The sequence below is a fragment of the Melanostigma gelatinosum genome (genome assembly GCF_949748355.1).
Source record: "Melanostigma gelatinosum genome assembly, chromosome: 6".
Taxonomy (NCBI): Eukaryota; Metazoa; Chordata; class Actinopteri; order Perciformes; family Zoarcidae; genus Melanostigma; species Melanostigma gelatinosum.
Genome location: NC_136639.1, coordinates 13,257,767 through 13,277,559, shown reverse-complemented (window position 1 = coordinate 13,277,559; position 19,793 = coordinate 13,257,767). Strand labels below are relative to the sequence as shown.

Sequence of the window (19,793 nt, the reverse complement as noted above, 5' to 3'; positions counted from 1 at the left end):
GAAAAGAACAAATCCTGGATAATGTCTACTAACCAAAGGCACCAAAAGGGTCATCAGAAGGCAGTATGGTGATGATGGCACGCGTGAGCTCCCCTAGGAGAGCTCCACCGGTGGTCTGGTTGATCAGCTCGATGAGAAAGGTCTCCTCTAGCTCAGGGACCACGTCGTTGATGACATAGATGGGTACAAATTTACTGGACTCCCCCTCTAGGAGGACCACGTCGGTGGAGGCTACACTGTAGTCTTCACCTATAGGATTACACACATGCACATGCATATGGACATGGCCTGCCTGCTCACACACAAATCACAGAGAGAAATATTTAAATCCACGCTCCATGCCCAACACTTACTGACTCTGGCGGTCAAAGGCACTGCTCGGAACTTGACAGATACGTCGGCAAAAATCCCCCCAACACGTGTGACATTTATTATGGGCCCAACGTAGTGCTCAGCTACACTGACGGCAGAAGCTGACAGCTGGAGGATTCCAAAAGCATCGTCGCTGGCCTCCACTATCACCTGGGTAACAATGTCAGTCCTGAGGCCCAGCGAAGGAGAATTGGAAACTGCAAGGATCAGTAAGAATATATTTCATCAGTTTAGAATGGTATGATTGAAGTATCATTAGATCTTAAACAGGTGGGGGTGTCAGTATCTTACTGAGCCTCTCCTGCTCTCCTTTGATGAGTTGAACACTGATCAACTTCACAAACACCGACTCATCTCTTTCTGGATCCTCATCGTCCAGTACTCGGATGGTGATGTCTGCTTCACTCTGATTGGCCAAGAACACAACAGAATCCAGGAGGGGAACAAAATCCCGCCCCTCGGTTGCTCGGCCCACCCCAGGGGTTCTGTAAGGTTCCGGATCTGCCTCATTCAGTGTGCCATACCTTACTCGCACCTAGACGTATTAAAAATGGAAAATGTCATATTATTTCTTACATCCACTACATGTGGGCATCCGTCATTCTGGTATTTATTTGACAAAAGCCTAAGAAACTGAATCACAGATGGCTTTATTTCATCAATTCTAGACTTCCGATTAAGTTTAAAAACCTTCTATAAAAGGACACACCTGACCCATCAGGCCCCTCTGTCGCAGGATGGTGAGGGAGACAGTTGAGTCAGCTTCAGAAATTCGGACAGACCTTGTCACGTTAGCGAAAACAAAAACACCGTAAGGATCGTCGTTGGCGAGCACAGTCAGAGTAGCAGATGTCTGGACACCCAGACGACCATTGGTGACGTTAACCAAGGACACGCTGAAACTCTTGTCCAACTCAGAGATCTCATCCTGGGCCACATTGATGATGATGTTCTCCGACGTCTGACCTACACCAAAGGTGATGTTCCCAAACCTGCTGAGTAGCTCCCCCTCAGAACTCGGGTCAGCCTCCCAGTACACAGTTACATTGGAGAGGTCGCCAAAGGCCCGATCCACCTAGGACAGAACAAAAAGAAAATAATAGCATGATGACGAACAACAATACTTAACCCTACACTGTATTTAAAAAAAAACGTGACTGAGAGCAGTACAAATAAATCATGACTAATATGACACTGACCTGCAGGACCACAGAGCTGCGTCCATCTTCAGGCTCTGTCCCATTAACAGACAGGGATTCAGGACTGAACTGAAACACTCCATGGGCATCATCCGAAGCAGCGATGGTCACTGTGATGTGGAACGCAGCTCCCAAGCTGGCTACACACAAAATACCAAATATAACCATGTGTTGCTTTTTTAGTGAGCCACTCTGGTTGCATTTTTAAGAGTATCAGTATGAAGTCGATGAAAATAACCCCATGGGAAGGAATGTAAAGTGATGATCATATTTTAATCCAACAAGCCAGTGATTTTAATAGAAATAGCCCAATAATAATAATAAACACCTTCTTACCACCAAATAAAGTGATGTTATGGTCAAGAGAGTCAGACTGAAATGGCAGTCATATTTCAGAATAGGGGACAGCAGCCTATCTTAGTGTAAAACACTGGGGCCTCTGACTATTATGTCAACCACTTACCCCTGCTGCCTGTGAAATGCTATTTGTTTTTCCCACATCCTGTCTCCTTGGGTACTTTTCACAGGGGTCACAGTACAATGTAAATACCACACACAATTTAACACACACACGCGCACACACACACACACAAACACACCTATGCGTGTATATGCACTCAAGACTGAGCTTTCAGAAGAGAGTCCAAATCTTTTTTTACAATTCTATCCAACCAGGAAAAAATATTATTCTGAAACAAAGACAAGAGTACTTGTAATTTGTAAAGACATAAAATGGTCATAATTCAAAAATAGGTGTCAGTTCAAAATATTGCTTGTCAGCAGCAGCAGCAGCATGTCACTTGATCCCCAACAGAACTTTGAGATATGCAACTTAGGGAGCGAGAAATGATGTGGGTGTGAAGGAATGGAGACAAGAGGCAGTTTGGGGAGAGAGGGAGGGGTGTACTTACCATGGTGGTGATAGGATGGAAGAAGGAAGTCAGAGTCACTCTCCCCACTACCACTTCCTTCACTACGCAGAAACTGATCCACTGATGGATCACACACGAGGATCAAGCAAGTGTCACACACGGTTAGAATCACACCGGAGGAGTAGAGTGGAGTAGAGAGCGAAGGGCAAATGGGAAGGAAGGTCGGTAGGTAGTCACGTAAGTAGGTGGGTAGAGGGAAGCACACAGGCGCACAGCACACAAAACACACAAAACAGAAGGACGCATTACAGGGTCGGTTCAGTTCTAATTAAGATAGGTAAAGAATGAAAAAAACATTGTAAAAACCTGTGGAAATAGGTTCTAAGGCTCAAAATAGAGCAACATGTGACTCAAACTAATGAAAACAGTTTCGTCATGATAGTGGGATCAAATTCCTCACCTCCTCCATCAGCTTTGTAGAGCTCCACTCTAAAGATCTTGTCCAGCTCAGGGACAGGATTGTCTATGATGGTCACAGTGATGAACTTTAACCTCTCCCCTGGAAGAAAGTCCAGCATGCCCTCTGAGTCCTGCCAGAGGAATACAGAGAAAGAGGTAACCAGGGAAGCAGGCAAAATGTATTCTCTCACCATCTGCTTATTAGTTCATCTATCATCGACGTGTATATGCATCCGTAAGATAAAAGACCTCAGTAGAAACAAACCTCGTAGTCTTCAGGGCTGGATGCTGTGAATGGGGTTGTCCTGTATCCAACCATGACCCTTCCCAAAAGGCCTTGGGCCCTGGCCACTAGCAGACGGACCTGTCCATCTTCCTCGTTAACAGCTATGTGGGCAGGTTCTAACGCTGGAGGGATCAATCCCTCTCCTGGAGGGATGGGCTGAAACTGCAGCAGGCCTGGATTAGGGAAGGGTGTGTGTTTGTGCGTTATAGTTGTGTTTAGAAGAGAGGACAGGGGGGAGAATATAATGAGAAGGAGGGAAGAGGTGAGATGGAAGTAGGAGGGCAGAGGTAGCGGGGGAGGAATAATGCACATGAGAGGGAGAAAGAGAGGGAGAAAATTGTCATTTTTTACGCCACGTGTCACAACATAATCTTATAAATACACAACACTTATTGCTAAAAGTTGAAACATTGAAACAACAACAGCAATGTTTTTTTGGGCATGTGAATGAATACCATAGGGGTGGTCACTAGCTGTGACAGTGACAGTGTTAGCAGAGTTATTTGGGTCAATGCTTGCACCACTGGTGGGGGTGGAGCCACGCTTCCCATCACCGGACTCTGCTGACACCAACGTAATGTGAAAGGATTCTGCCAGCTCTGGGAGGTTATCATCCAACACCAACAGGTTCAATACCTAACAGAAAAATGTCCATAAATTAGTTTTACTTTCTAGTTCAGGCTGCACCCTTGAAAACGTCTATATTTCAGTCTATATTTCAGTAGCCAACGCAAAAGCTTGATGATCCACTGACACCTGTTAACTGATTGAATTACCAAACAAACACACCACCAGATGGAGCTGGTTGTCTAAAACATCTGCATTTGTGAGAGCGTAAAATCCTGTTGTTAAACTGGACATATATGTAGTATTTATTTGAAATTAGTACGTTGATGTGTAAATACAGTGCACACAAGGGACATCACACTTGTTTTTAACCACTGAGTGTCTGCGCTGGATAGATAGAGATAGATAGTTACTTTATTAATCCCGCAAGGGGATTGTTTCCGCTACAGCAGCATTTATAGATACAGGTAAAGCAATACAAATAACAGAGCTTCTAAAAATAACAGAGTTATGCACAATAGATACAATGAAATAGAATAATATTAAATTAACTAAATAAACAATAGTGCAAACTCAGAGGGGTTTTCCCCAGCTCGTGTAAGATCACATTAATACAGGTCCAACTGTTGAGTCACTCGCACTCTCACACACACACACAACACACACCTCAGAGCGCTGTCCAGGCATGAAAAGCACAGCTCCAGTGGCATTAACAAAATCTTGATGGGCTGGCGTCTCACTGTCCAAGCTATCCAGTTGTGTAACGCTGTAGTTGACGTAAACGTGGTCCAGAGAGCCCCGCATACGCTCAATCACACAAGAGACAGTGGAGCCCTCCTCAGTGGTCTGTAAGGACAAACAACGGAATAAAAATTGTGGACCGCATACTGAATGAATACCGAATGCTTAAATGAGGTAGTCTTACAAACTATGTAGATAATTCCAGCACAGTAATAATCTGATTTAGACGGGAAGCACCTGATAGCCCACATGCCTCTACATCTACAGTATTTATCTACAAAGGATCAAGGATGTAAAGAAGATCCCCTAGTTCTGATGGAATGCCATCCCCGGCCCTGACACCTGTTGTGCTGATGGCAACGAGGAACTAGATCTCCCATCTCCAGTGCTGGAACTCCTTATCCACTTCTACAGGAATGCCCTGACTGGCAGACCTTCTGCAGCCCAACCAGCTGTCGCTCTACCTGAGAGGGGTCAACATGAGAGCCAACCCAACTTAAAATTGAAAGCATGCTCTCCCTGCAGCCATGCATGGAGACCGATGAAATATGCAACAGGGCAGGGACTTACAAACCAATCGGTTTACATTACACGTGTTTCCATGCACAGCCAAAACTGAGTCATGATATTAACAAATGCTACTGTAATAGTGGTCACGTAGACTGTAGTTTATTCAAAGGATTATTAATTCCTTTGATGACCAGTCTGGTTTACATTTACATTACATACAAAATGTCGTAAATGCAGTGTTCACAAGGTGCTTATAGATGCTCAACGCAGCAAAGAATTGTCCACCAAATGCCACTGACTAAATATTGTGCACTTACATCAGGAATGCAGGCACCAGTGAATCCAAAAAGCCCATTGGCATTGTCACTCTTCATGACTCGCAGAGTAGCAGTAGGCCTGGGGAAAGGGAGGCGTGCTCCACCGTGAACTGCGACCAACTGCAGATAGAAAACCTCCTCTCCCTCCTCCTCATTGTCATCCCTGGCCTCCACCACAAACGACTTCTGCCTCTCCTCCTGCCAGTACCGCAGGTAACCTGAGATGTTACGCAGGTCTGTTTTAGCAGGCTGGGTGTGAAGCTCGTGAATGTGGCTGCGGTTCAGCTTTGTGCTGTACAAGCGAACATCCTGGAGAAGGCCTGTGTATCGCTGTTCGCCCTCTGGATCCGACCCTATAAACACTGAGGCAGGTCCTGGAGTAAAAAGACACAGAAAAAAACAGTACATTATATTTCATAGAAAAAATGCCCAAAAATAATTAATGTTCAAGCTGTATAAATGGTTGGATAAACAAGTAATACAAATCACTATCACTGTCTCAAGCACATTGTACAGGATATGACATGAAAGACATGATGCTGAAATGTCTTTTAAATTCAATAGATTAATGTGGTGCTTGGTCACAAGCTGCCATCAAACATCAACACTCACACCCACAGAGATCATGAATTGCCATTCATTAATAACTGTGGATGCATTCCCTGTATTGTTGTCTGCATGTCAAACAAGAACATTGTGTGTTGAACAAGTTTCAATGTAGCTATAGAGCCGTACCCATTTTTATGGTTTGAAAAAATACAGATTTTATTGTTCCTAATTCCTGAAACTCTCACTTTTGGAAAATAACTGTGTTTGTCACATAGTTATATCTTATATCTCTGGTATTGATTGCAAGCTTTGAAAAGCTAAGATTGACACATTTGTTTTATAGAATAACCCTAGTACATTCCATTATTTTATTGATCTATCAATTTTCACTTTTTTTAATTCACACCTGAGATTTTGAAACCTAATATTTTAGTTGACTTGAGATCTGGTGAGATATTAGCACCTGACTAATAAGACTTTATTTGACCCAGAGGCCGATTTACATAACAATAACAAGGGTCATACAATTATATTATTGTTAATGGTGGAATAGAATTTGGTTGGTATGTTGGAGTGTGTTGGGACCACAAATAGAATCTTGATTAAGGCCACCAAATGCCCCGATCCGACTCTTTCTCATTACTCATTTATATACTTACACCTCTTGTGCCTATCGCTTCCTGTACTTGTACAAAATGGGACAAATGCAGGAAATCCGCCACAGTGAGCAAGTATAAAGCCCTGACACAAAACAATTCCTCTGTGGCTTGAGCTATAGTAGCAGACAATAAGACATGACATGATTGATGACAATGTATACATCTACTGTGATTGAAGTTGGCCACAGAACCATCAGAATATTTCCCCTCTGCGAGCTTCGGGTCCAGAACAGACTGTGACTATTGTCTCCATTAATTAGAGAGCATTGAAAGAAAAGAAGATGCCGGCTGATTCCCTTTAGCAGTAACAATATACAGCAGTGCTGAGGCTAAGTGGTCACTCAAGCATAGCAGAGTTCCAGCAGTCCTGAACAATGAGGGAGTGACTGAGAGGTGTGTGTGAATGTGCACAAGTGTGTGTTAGAGTGTTTTTGCATTATGTTTGTAATAAGTTCAGACTTGTTCTCATTCCATATGGGGAACAATGAGAGAGAAGTTTGAAACCCTCTCCGAGACAGTCCCTCTCACACACACACACACACACACACACACACACACACACACACACACACACACACACACACACACACACACACACACACACACACACACACACACACACACACACACAAAGCAGATTCCTAAACTCAGACATAGACATCATCATTACAGGACCATGAGCATGGTATTTGTTCCTCTTTGACACTGAGACTGGTGCTGAGACTACAGTAAACAAAAACTCTTGTCTTACAGGAAGAGAAAGGAAGCTGGCCAGTCATTATTTGGCCTGAATAGGTTTTGGCCTTTAGTTGACATTTTGACATTATGATTGTAAATGTAAAAGATTATTAGACATTGAACGAATTAAAAAGAGTTACTTCATCTCAGCTTCATATTCCAACTGGTAACATTTGTGTAAATTCTAATGAGCAACATTTTTCATATAAATGCATTATAATTTGATATGGAGTTTTCAAAGTAGCAGGAGACAACTAACGTGCTTAAAAACATCATGACAGCATATGCTAAACACAGACAAACTGTGCAGACAAATAGGAGCTAAAAACACAAGCTGAACGCAACAAACAGGGATATGACGGGCACTGTGTGCTCAATTTGATAATTATCTGATAAATTAGCTCACCGTCAGTGATGCCCTCTCCTTTGATGCTCTTCAGTCCTCCAGGAATAGGGTTCCCATCCAGGAAGAACTCAATGATCCCATCATCAACAGTAATGATGACATGTAACCAGGAATTATTCTCCACAAATTTCTCAGCAGTGGCCCAGGCCACCTGGGAATTGTTTGATCCTATCACTGTATAATACAGCAGCACCGTGACATGAGACTCATTGGTGTGGACCTTCACTCCGTAATACAAGGTCCCATTCCTGGTTCCTTTGCAGACTATGAAGCCGTCAGTGTCCGGTCCGGGCACGAGCCAAGCAGAGAAGGTGAAGTTTCCAACAGCAGCAGGCCCATCTTCAGGAGAGATAGTCCCGTAAGCTCCTGGAAGCCCGGAGAAAAACCATGTGTCTGTGGCCGAGTGGTGCCGCCTGGCATGAGGCCTGAGCTCAACCTCGTCTGGGAAGGAGGCTAGAAGGAGCAGGTCATCCATCAGAGGAAGGCCCTCTGGGAAGCGTCCAGAAACAATCTCCCAGGCAACCCGCACATCACCAAAAGTACCCTGCTGTCGGAGGATGGTGAAGGAAGTGACATCAGCCATATCATCCTCTGAGAGTACATCTTCAGCTATTTCTTGGTCCAAGTTGCTGTCAGCGATGGCAAATACACCAAATGGGTCGTCATTGAAAGGGATGAGAATCGAGGCAGTCAGAGAAGTCTCGGCTAGTCGTCCACCCTCCCCTGGATAACCACCTTAAAGAAATGATAGAAAAAGATCTGAAGGGTTCAAGACAACATGATAATTAAATGAATCCTTTTTGTCTTACAATTATCAGCATTGCGATTTTGAAGCTGATGACTCAAATTCAATTTCATGTCAAGTTTAAACTCAAATACAGTAATTATATGTTATAACAGCTGACGCTTTTATAAATTCATTCAATTATTCACATCTCTTAAAGGAACAGTGTGTGTAGCATTTAGGGGGATCTATTGGCAGAAGTGGAATATCATATTAAGTGTGTTTTCTTCAGTTTATAATCACCTGAAAATAAGAATTGCTGAGTTCCCGTTTGTATCTATGGAGCGACAAACCAAACACTGGCTCTAGATAGGACCATTTGTGTTTTCACATTTTTGCGTTGGCAACTATAGTTCTCTTACACGCTTGGTACACAGCAGAAGTTTCAGTCGGTTGTGATCTGCCACATTACTGCTAGATGTCACCAAATCCTACACACTGCGTCTTTCAATTTATCTCTCAAAGCTGACAAATATGTCACTTGTTCTTGAATTTACCTGAGCTATTAACCAGCCTGAGGAAGAAGAACTCATTGAATTCGGGAAGCTTATCTGAGATAGCCTCCAGGACAATAGGCTTAGTCTCTTCCCCTGTAGCGAAGGTGATGGAGCCAGATGTGTTGGTAAACTCCTGGTTTTCCTCCAGAGGAGTTACTGAGTCATTGGCAAACAGCTGCCAGAAGACTGTAACATTACCAAAATGCCCCCTAGCACGCAGGATACTGGGACAGTGAAAAGAGTAATTATTTCAGTAATTAAATACAGGAGAAGGTTTTGTCAATGCATAGTAAATACTTTCAATCTGAATTAATTCTTCAAATTAAGTGTATACGAGCATGAAGCCAGATGTTTTGCAGAAAAAAAGAAACATGAATTGAAGGCCTGTTTCTTACTAAAAATGATTGGTCTTGCCCTCTTCGACAGGTTTCTCTATTGCTTCGAGGGAGAAAATCCCATTGGCATCATCATTGGCCTCAATCACCACAGTAGCTGTGTTCGCTCCATACACAACGGCATCACCTGTGTACACATTCATGTTGTTAGGTTGGATCAGGACCTACAAGCACATACTTCAACTTGCTGGTCTACGAGTAACAGGCATGCAAATCTGCTGCTAATTAAACAGGAAAGGTAAAGCGTGTTCAAGTCCCAGAATGTGCTTGATTGACCTCTAACCTGAGGATTATTGACTTAACACAACCTTTATGAAAGAAAGTTTTAATCCTTGGAGGGGATGCAGATTATGCCGTTTTCATTATCTCAATAGACCAACATATACGATGATATGATACCCACTATATTACCTGACAAAGCACTGATTCCCAGTAAATATAGTATATAGTAAATTATATTATACAGTACACCCCTGTGCTAACCATTTGTTTCAAAGGAGGCAATGTACTCACCAGTAGCATTGTAGAGAACAATGTTAAAGGGCTCATCAGTCTCAGGTATGTTGTCATCTTCCACAGCCACAGTGATGTTCTTCATCCATTCACCTACATCATACACCAGCAACGTGTCATTGCTCAGCACGGTGAGGTCACCTGGAGATGCCTCTCCGTAGTCCACACGGTACATCACTGTGGCTACAAAGTCCGCCCGCCCTGCCCTCAAAACAGTGAAGTTGGCCAGGCCCCCTTCCTGAAGCCGCACAACCACAGGGTCTGAGGAGAGGCCAAGGTGTGGAGGAGTCAATGACTGTGGCTTTAATATATCAATATATATATCCTTCATAAACAGTAATCTGAACAGCATCCTTACCAGAGAAGTAAATGGGGTCATCATTCAGATTTATCTGTAAATTGGCACTGAGTATGTTTCCCAGTCTCGCACCACCTGTAGCATTTAACACTGTGATGGTGAAATTCTCCATGTCCTCTGGGATCTTAAATAAAAAATGTATACAAATTGATACAAAGAAATGTAACTCAAATTTGGACAACAGGCATTTTTGAGTTTACTTTATAATTTTACCTCATCAGGTATGGAGAAGACAGTGAGGTTTTTGAGACACTCCCCTTCCATGAAAGTGATGTTTCCCTGGAGGGGACTGATGTCTCCTGACAGCGCTGGCTCCACGACCCAGGAAACTGAAACTTCTCCGAAATGACCCCTGTTCCTCACTACAGGGAACACCGCTGAAGGGACAAAGATGATGAGACAGAGATGATGCATTTAGATGTTGAAACTTCCCTTCAAGTCATTAACTCTTGTGCATGGATTTTCCTCATTGACATTCTACCTGCGGTCGAGGCTATATAGAACACAATAATAATGTATTTTTAATACGTTTTTTGTTGTACAGCTCCCATTTATGCCTGGAAACACTGGTGATACATTCACTGAAGACTGAGAGAAGAGTTTTACTTCTCCCTGTTCTCAGGACCAGATTGAATATTGGACTGCATCGTCACTGTGTGGGGCCTAAAATTCATGGATCGTTTAAAATACAAACTTTAATCACAGTCCAGCTCATCCCCCATGGAGACAAACTCTGTGTTTGACTACAATTACGTCAATTTTCAATGAGAAACCACTTGACATGGAAAAGCTATTATCTGAAGGACTACTAAGTACCCCGGTGCATCTCGTCCCCTTTGCTCTCATTGATAGCCACCGTCAGTCCTGATTGGATGAACTCTATGACCCCAAAGGGGTCGTCGTTCTTCCGCACTGTGATGTTGACCTCCCTGTAGTTGCCTAGGCGACTGGGTGGAGTGCTGTGGCTACTAAGTACCACAGAGAAGGTCTCGTCCAGCTGTATGAACACACATGCGTGCAAAAACACACACACACACACACACACACACACACACACACACACACACACACAGTTTTCATGTAGCAAATACAGATATAAAGCCTAGTTATTTTTTAGATTTTTTTTACGAGCTTAAACATAAGTTGACCACTATAAGACTGAGAATACCTTATTTAGAAGTCAATTAATTTTATATTATACATAAAATTGAAATGTCAGCATGTAATTGACCATGTTCTTACCTCAGGCACCCCATCAGGCCTTGCAAACAGTGCCACTACCACCTCTTTCTCTCCTGGTTTGAACTCCAGGATGCCAGTGGCGCCATAGAATTCACTGTTGCCAACAGGCATGACAGCATATCGCACCAGCTGTTTCAGCAGCTGTCCCTTGGCTCTGACCACATGCAGCTCCACAGCCTCACCCTCCTAGGTCAGTTTGAAGTTTACAGATGGGACCATAACAAGAGAAAACACACAAAATAACAATATGTGGATTTAATGTAAGAGTCGGTTCAGATTGTTGTTTTTTTTAGCTGGATAGATATTTGAATTACTCAAAGAAAATTGAAGTTGCAGTTTCAAGACTTACACTGATGACCAATGGACCTCTGGAGAATGAGGAGAACTCAAAGACTCCCCCAGGGTCGTCGTTCTCCATGATGACAATCTCTCTGCTGGTGAAGCCAGCTTTCAGGATCTGATTCTCAACATTACTCCTAGAACGCATACGCACAAATAAACAGTATTAGATCATAACAGAAAGTGACCACTAAAGTCATTGCACCTTGTGCAGTAGATGAAAACTCTGAAATGGAAGTTTCTTAGACTTTTGCTTTTGTGGTGTGTTTTGAGCTTGGGAAACATCAAGTGATATCAAATGAGAAAACAGCTCAACTTTGATCTGAACTTCGTTATGCATTCCTTGTATTGTGTGATGCTTATTCATTATTGACTCCATATGTTGTAGTTCTGCTGTTTAGGCCACTTTTAATAACAATGTCAATCAAGAGCATGCCTGCATCTTTATTGCTCCAAGGGGGTGGGGTATGTACGTGTATGTTGAGAGAAATAGGAGCCAAGAAAGCATCACATAACGAGTAAATTAGAGACAAAGACATGACAGAATAAACAACTCCAAATAAAAGGTCACAGCCAAGGCACTGCATGCATACAAACACTGACATCTTTAAAGTGGTACACAATCAAGCCTGGTTAAATTAGAGCGAAACACATAAAGAAGATTCTCTATTTACCCCAAACAACCACTCTCCTTTGGGTTCCCCTTTTTCACACCATCACTGAATCCACCCCCCACCCCTGTCCCCCTCATCCCCTGGTCAACCAAAGACCCCAGAAATCCTGAAGTAGACCCTTTCCAGAAAAACAAAGTCTTGATTCACGCCACACAAAAGGCCCAGGTTCATTCCACTCCACACTTACCCAAAATACACTATAAAGCGTGCAGTCTCCACCCTACAATGGAGGAGTGGGAGGAAGAGAAAGCTGCCATTCTCATCAGAACATAGACTAACGGATGAACCCACCCCCAAAACACTGCCATAAACACACCAAACGACCAAACCAAAGGAGGGATGAGATAGCACCCACTCAGCCTTTCCAATTCCACCGGACTCGTTCGTTGTATAAGATGGGTCTAAGACATTACATCATATCATCTTCACTTTCTAAACACTGAAAGGTTATTGTATTACAGTGGTGTTTATGGGCAGAACAGAAGGGTCTAATATGCCTGGGAGGTAATTAACAAAAAAACAATTATTATGTTGGTTAACGATAACTTTTGCTGGATTTTAATACCCTACCTATCCAGCGTAAGCAGTAAGGTCTCGTTGACTTCTGGGATATTGTCAGCCATGATGGTAAAGTTGATGGACGCATCACTCTGCCCGGAGAGGAAGACCACCGACCCACTTAGAGGCTCCAAGTCTTTAACAGTTATAGCGACAATATTGTCTCCAATTGGCTGAAGACTCCAGAAAACTTCAGCCTGACCGTCTGTTCCATCACGGCGCAGGGGAAGGCTTACCTGCAGCACCAAACATCGATAGAATTAACCACCGACACACACTGTATGCACATACAGGAAGATCACTTTCTGATCATAGATTAGAGTCGGCATGGACAAAGGGTGTTTTCTGACAAGCAGCATAGTGGCTATGAAGTCAGTGATTAGAGACTCCTCTGAGTCACAGTGGCAAAAACAGGAAACATCTCTTTTGCTTTTACAGCGGTGTTTCATTTAGCACTTTAGAGACTGCATTACAACTTTGATCCAAATTTAGATCTCTAACAGTTGAACTGTAGAATGTAATCAGCGTAAAGTTAAAACACATCATGGTATATTATAGTTAAATGCTGTTTTATGTGATAGTGAACGACTGAAAGTCAATAGAGACAAGCATCACAGAACTGATACTATTTGCATTGCTAAAATCGGGGTCATATCTTACTGTGCTGGTGTTGCTGTCCTCTGGTTCATAAACCACCACCGTGGTGTTGCTTGTAAATCCAATTTCCCCATTAGCAATGTCAGGGGTGACAGTCAAGTTCAGGTTAAGAGGTCCCCCAAAACTTGGGCTGTTTGAATGAATTGAGGGGTTTATATCAACCAGCTCCAGTGTGTTCAACTATGGGAAATAGAAGAAACAGCACAATTAATTGAAGGCTCAAACAGGTAGCATATGCCACTAAAATAATTAACTCATCAAATATGTAACTCTTTCTTCATCATCTATTTATTTCTGTCCTGTGGCTTTTAAAGAAGTGTTCAATGACCTGTCAGTGCTCCATTCACTCCTATATTTAAAGTTTTACTGAAAATGTATGACGTGATTATGGTTCTAAAGGATGTGAAGGAGGCCTTTCTTTAACTTTTTTTGCTTGCTTTAAGAGCTAGGTGGTGTTGTTAGTTTGGACAGTTTGGAAAATCCCATAGCAACATGCCAGATTTGAGTGCCAGTGTCAAACCGTTCACACATGCAAATGAGGCACTTAAAGTCTGGATGGCACGGATTTGGCCACAAGTGCTAACGCAAACAGAAATAGCACATTTTGGGGCGTGCTACCAAAATGTTGCCTGGATTATAACTTAAAAAACTGTGTTTTTGAAAGTTGTAAAAACACTTATGTTTCATCCACATGTGTGCCGCAAACTGTGTGTGTTGCTCTGTACTTTTGTTTCCAGCCTTGTTACCTGTATTAAGAAATGAGCTCCACTCTGCAGAAAGGCATCATTCCTGATTGGTAGTATGACGTGGATCATCCGTTCACGGGAAAACACCACCTTAACGAACCTGCTAACATTCAGAACCTGGTCACCGGCCAGTGCTGGGTCTATAGGGCCTGCAGGAATGTAGAGGGCGGTGAGGGCCAGAGACACATCACCCAGTGTGCCACCTTCTCGCAGGAAATTTAGCGACAGGAAACGACCCTCGGGTTGGCTCTGGATGCTTTGCTCTTTTGTTGGGTCAAAACGGAAAAGCCCATAGACATTGTCACTGTCCTGGATGTAGAACACAATCTGGGGGGCAGATAAGACGAAGAGGATACAATTAACAAATCAGCAAAAGGACTGAGAATGGGAATATCTTACATTTTGACTGACGAGGGAATGATCAAAAACACATTCTCCGTATCTTGTAGGAAACACAAAACTTCTTTGTGGACTGGGAAAGGTATTTTGATGAACTGTAACACTGCTACGTATTACCTCAAATAGTCCCTCACAGGTTCCTGTTAGTCTGCAAATTGCCCCCCAAAATCACAATGAAATGAATGCTTAGGTTGAATCTAATGATGATTCATATTATAATATGCTCATATTTAAATTTAGCACAATTAGCCTTATATACTTTGCCTTGGAAGAGAATGGGTTTTCAGAAGTTTGAAAGATGGGCCAGTTGCATTGCACTGCTTATCCGGGCCATGTGCAGTCTGTCCCCTGTGCAGTGAGGAGGAAGCTGATTGATCTTTAGGGTGTGAGGGAATAATTGCAATGAAGCCCACATTTACCATCAATTACTTTGGAGGATGTTGTTGTGCATCCTGTTTTTGTGTTACTAAGACTGCATATTGGGTCACAAGAAGAAGAAAGGAGAGGTGAGGAACAGGGAGAGGAAAGAAAACAAGTGAGACTGAAAGTAGTAAAAAAGAGCCCTGAGCTAACTTTAGAGTGGCATCCTCTTTAATTAACTCTGCTTAGACTGCTAGAGTAGTTTTTATGAGCATTTCAACTGTGGCTCATTCATTTCCCTGAAACCTACACTTGTTTGATGCATTGCCTAGCATGCTCACAATAGACGATTTACATCTCAGTGTAATGTCTGTGATATGTCTTAACATTAAAAACAATTAACGTTGATTAACTTGTCCTGCTGTTAGTCATTTTTCAAGGAATTTCTGCGGAGCCTACTGTCTCTGCACGGATGGCAAAAACACCCTATAACTTCACAACCCGAGGTGATGTTTGTATGTGACCAAAGCAGAGGTTTTACGCGTCTCACCTCACGCCTTCAATATAAGACTCAGATCTGCCCACTGCTTTCACACATGGCCAAGAGTCTTGGACAAAGATGAAAGCTATAAAAAACCTGTCACCACTTCACCCACGCTTTCTAAAAAAGAACACACAGACACCACACACAAAGTGTGCCTGCTGTTTCCGCTTTGTTTTGATTCAGCCGCATTATTAAGGGAACACCCACAGAGCAAAGTGACACACTAAGGGGTCGACTTTGGCAGAATGTGCCAAGTTTGCCACTATGCCTTACAGTAGGTCCCACACAAACACTCACACATGCATAACACATGCACAACCTCTGGAGGATATGATCCCTAACAAGTACAGCCTTCTCAATCTCTTCTCTCTCTTTGATACAAACCCTTTACAGCAACATATTAAACAATAATCATCAGCCAATCAAAGGTCTCCTCCAAACTGACCTCCATTGGTTCGTCGACCTCCGCATTTCCAGGTAAAGTATTGTTTTGCAGCTCGAAAACAAAAGCCTCTGCTTCTTCGGGTAGATCATCTGCCACAATGTTGATGGGAATCACAGCTGTCACCTGACCGGCAGCAAACCTCACCGTCCCCGCTGCTGGCCCTAAATCATCCGACACTGGGGAGCGGTCACTGGAGTTTCTACTGATGGACCAGTTCGCGGACACGGCACCATAGCTGCCTCCATTTCTTACAATAACGAGTCCTTCAAATCTGGGGGAAACGATTGAGGACAGTTAAAGAATGCAAACTTCTTGGATGTTTTTCTTTTTATTATGACACGCATATTGTACCCATGTAATGGCAGACAGTACATTTGTCATGACACTAAGACACACTCATTAATATTTGTAAGTTATCCAACCTCTGTGTCAGGTCTTCGTTGATGGTTATTGGCTGAATGACTGCACTGCTGCTGATTGACAGGACACCATTCGGCTTATCATTGGGCTCGATGGTCACCAGCACAGCATTGGGTGATACCAGCACAGCATCTCCTCTGATAGTCTCCTCCAGCAAGACCAGATGGAAGGATTCTGCAATTTCTGGCACAATGTCATCACTGATTTGGAACAACAGGCTGGTCTTGTAGACAAATGGAGGGAATATAACTGTCCTGACTGACTGTAGGTCGAGGAAATCCACAGCTGGTGTGGCGCTGCCCTGTCCTCCACTGCTCACCACCATGTAATCTACAGAGACCTAAAGACAGTATAGTACAGATGGTTTATATACATTTGTCTTATGCTTGGTTTTTCTGCATCAATATACTGTATGTATATATATATGAACACACACATATATAGTACATGGTATACTGTATGTACAGTATACAATTTAAGTATTTGTGCGCTATTCTTAATTCTAGGTAAATAAATAACTGGATTGAAAGAAAGGAACCTCGGTGTCAACAGAGCCGATGAGTGGACCGTCCTCAGTCAACCGACCACGGGTCACATTGAGGGCAATGATTCCAGCGGACTCCGGTACTGCCATGATAGAGTGGGAGAACCGCAGTGGGCTGTCATTACGCCGGATTCTCAGCTGGACACTGCTGGCATTGGGCCTGATGAGGGCTCCACCTGCCACGGCCGTTAGCCTGACTGAAAACACCTCATCATCTTCTGGGATCTGGCCAACAAAGAAAAGGAAACACATTCACATACAGTTGTAAATTGTATGCAGCTGATTCAAAAAACCCGTTTGCCCCTTTCAAAAATGTGACCTTTAAAAATGTCAAACCCATCAAGGCAATTTGTATATTATATATAAAAATGTCTGAAATGATGATGAATGGACGGATGGAGTGATTGGCACAAGCTTCATCCATATCCCTTTATAAATCCATATATATGTGACATGGTATCGTGATCAGCTTTAAATAAGGAGTTTGTTCAATACCTGGTCATCCTTGATGAGGATACTAAAGTGTACAACAGCCTGTCCCACAGGAATGGTGATGTTCCCTCTGTCTGGACTGAGGTCCTCAATGGCAGGGTTGGGACCTTCAGAGATCTAAAACAGGAGAAGTCACAGTGATGTTTATCCTTCAACATGCCCATGTACTCTATGTGGCTTTTAATTTATCATTACGCAAATAAGCATATAAATAATGGAGTAAAGACTGTTTGCTACCATGGAATTATATGTATTGAAAGAATTACATGTTCCTATTTAGGTCTAAATTCTCAAAACTCTTTAACAAGATTCAAAAGTGGATGTTTTGCCAGTGGGATAAACTAACAACATCATATTCAAGTCATAAACATATCTATAACATTGTCTGTCCTTCTTAAATACGATAAAGCTCATTGTTTTAGGGTTGTTGGTTTGATGTACGGTTCATTGCCCTCTCACCTCAAAGTTTACCTTCACAGTCCCATATGTTCCCTTTTCTCTCGTTAGGGTGAAAGGCACATAATGGTTCCTTCCTCTTGGTTCATCTACTACAATGTCTTCAGTCTGAGATGAAAAGGTTCAGACAGTGAAACAGACAAACACAGTCAGTTCAATTTAATCAATTTCAACACAGTTTATTAATCTCAATTACAAAGCAAAATGTCATATTTGAAAGGCTGCAAGAACAAACAAAAACACAAAGTATTTGTTGCGTAAGTTTGTTTTATGTACAATCTTCTCAATTTTGGAACTGCTTCGCAATTTCTATAGATACTGATCATTACATAATAGAGAACAAATCATTTCTAACCTCAATGTGTTTGAATGAATTCATCTTTTACTGCGTGTACAGCTTTGGCAGCAGTACTTCAGGTAAAATGTCATGCAAACGTAACGTAAAGTATAGTGAAGTTTAGTTGAAAGAGACACAGAAGCAAAGTGATCGCAGCTGTATAAGCAGCTATAAAAACTAAATTCAAAGGCAACATGGAGTAAATATCACATTCAATTTCACTGTTTTTGGAAGTCCTTATCCTGGTCTTAAAATTTGGAAGTTAAATCCCATTTTATTTGTATTTTCAATTTGCCATGACCAAAGAAATTCCGGAGAAAGCAAATGGAGAAGTTAAGAAAGCAAATAAATGCAATACAGGAATTAATTGAGTACTCTAACATAAACACATCTCCCAAGGCAAGCAGGCCTTTATTGATTCTAAGCAAGCCAAATCATTATGCAGCATCTGAGACCGTCTGGGGGTGGTGGGGAAAACCACAGTAACTATGGAAACGCTATAAACTTCCACTGATAAGTGAGTGTTGTGGTTTTAATTACCTCTGGGAACCCACCACCACTAGATGATCACTTCTACCACAATACAAGCACGATTGAACCCCTCTCAACGCGAGTGGGTCCAAATAACTCCCCCCCCCCCCCCCGATCCTTGCGTTGCAAGCGCCGGTTGGTGTGGCAACAGCAACGTTTCACAATATTGAGGCATAAATCTGATCCATACATTTGTGAAGGATTAATGTTAGTTAGAATATATAAGTGGTGGACAGTAATGGGTGAGACAAAGCTGAGTCAACAAATACTAGATACATGTGGATGACATGTACATGTGGGGTTTCTTACTGAGTTGAAGCCAACTATTCCAAAGGCATTGTCATTGGACAGGATTGTGATGGTTGCCTTATTTGGGGTTCCCAGTGTCACGCCATTAGAGGAGCTCTGGAAAGCAGGGAGGATTGAAAAGATTAGATAAAACCAGTATGTACCTGAACACATCTCAACCTCCCCCTGACACTTGCGCTCATGTGAAAAAACAGAACGCCCTACTCATCTATTGTCTTCACTTAATTTCTCTACTCCCACTGAGAGGCCCTGATGAGAAGACACTAAGACAGGAAGTAGTGGTCGCAGCCTGGTTGATTTTGTCAGGTCAGCTCACGGCAGGACGCCTCCTCAGGACTTGTGCTGTGCTCTGTGATTCGGCACTAAGACCTGACAAACTCACAGTGATCTCACCGGGCTTAAAATCACACCGCAACTTCTAGTAGGCTTATACTGTGAGTTTTAAACTCAACAAAAATAACCATTACCGTGCAAGGAAGGTTTTCCTCTTTCTGAGCACGATTAAAGAGAAAGACCAC

At 42.6% G+C, this 19,793-nt stretch overlaps 1 protein-coding gene across 1 annotated transcript in view; it reads right to left on the bottom strand.

The window, feature by feature from the left end:
- Positions 1–19,793, bottom strand: part of adgrv1 (adhesion G protein-coupled receptor V1) — a gene marked incomplete at its 5' end in the record, with an annotated part of 98,105 nt that overhangs the window by 75,328 nt on the left and 2,984 nt on the right. Inside the window, 29 exons of the mRNA XM_079270996.1 lie at positions 34–249; positions 354–569; positions 664–907; positions 1,082–1,447; positions 1,572–1,711; positions 2,483–2,563; positions 2,904–3,033; positions 3,168–3,361; positions 3,644–3,824; positions 4,422–4,601; positions 5,324–5,697; positions 7,676–8,410; positions 8,957–9,180; positions 9,352–9,478; positions 9,865–10,125; positions 10,223–10,346; positions 10,436–10,599; positions 11,039–11,219; positions 11,465–11,650; positions 11,814–11,940; positions 13,048–13,271; positions 13,696–13,872; positions 14,439–14,765; positions 16,187–16,457; positions 16,609–16,946; positions 17,145–17,375; positions 17,646–17,759; positions 18,102–18,206; positions 19,276–19,371. Of these exons, the coding sequence (XP_079127122.1) occupies positions 34–249; positions 354–569; positions 664–907; positions 1,082–1,447; positions 1,572–1,711; positions 2,483–2,563; positions 2,904–3,033; positions 3,168–3,361; positions 3,644–3,824; positions 4,422–4,601; positions 5,324–5,697; positions 7,676–8,410; positions 8,957–9,180; positions 9,352–9,478; positions 9,865–10,125; positions 10,223–10,346; positions 10,436–10,599; positions 11,039–11,219; positions 11,465–11,650; positions 11,814–11,940; positions 13,048–13,271; positions 13,696–13,872; positions 14,439–14,765; positions 16,187–16,457; positions 16,609–16,946; positions 17,145–17,375; positions 17,646–17,759; positions 18,102–18,206; positions 19,276–19,371 (6,334 nt within the window). The remainder of the gene's footprint in view (positions 1–33; positions 250–353; positions 570–663; positions 908–1,081; positions 1,448–1,571; positions 1,712–2,482; positions 2,564–2,903; positions 3,034–3,167; positions 3,362–3,643; positions 3,825–4,421; positions 4,602–5,323; positions 5,698–7,675; positions 8,411–8,956; positions 9,181–9,351; positions 9,479–9,864; positions 10,126–10,222; positions 10,347–10,435; positions 10,600–11,038; positions 11,220–11,464; positions 11,651–11,813; positions 11,941–13,047; positions 13,272–13,695; positions 13,873–14,438; positions 14,766–16,186; positions 16,458–16,608; positions 16,947–17,144; positions 17,376–17,645; positions 17,760–18,101; positions 18,207–19,275; positions 19,372–19,793) is intronic.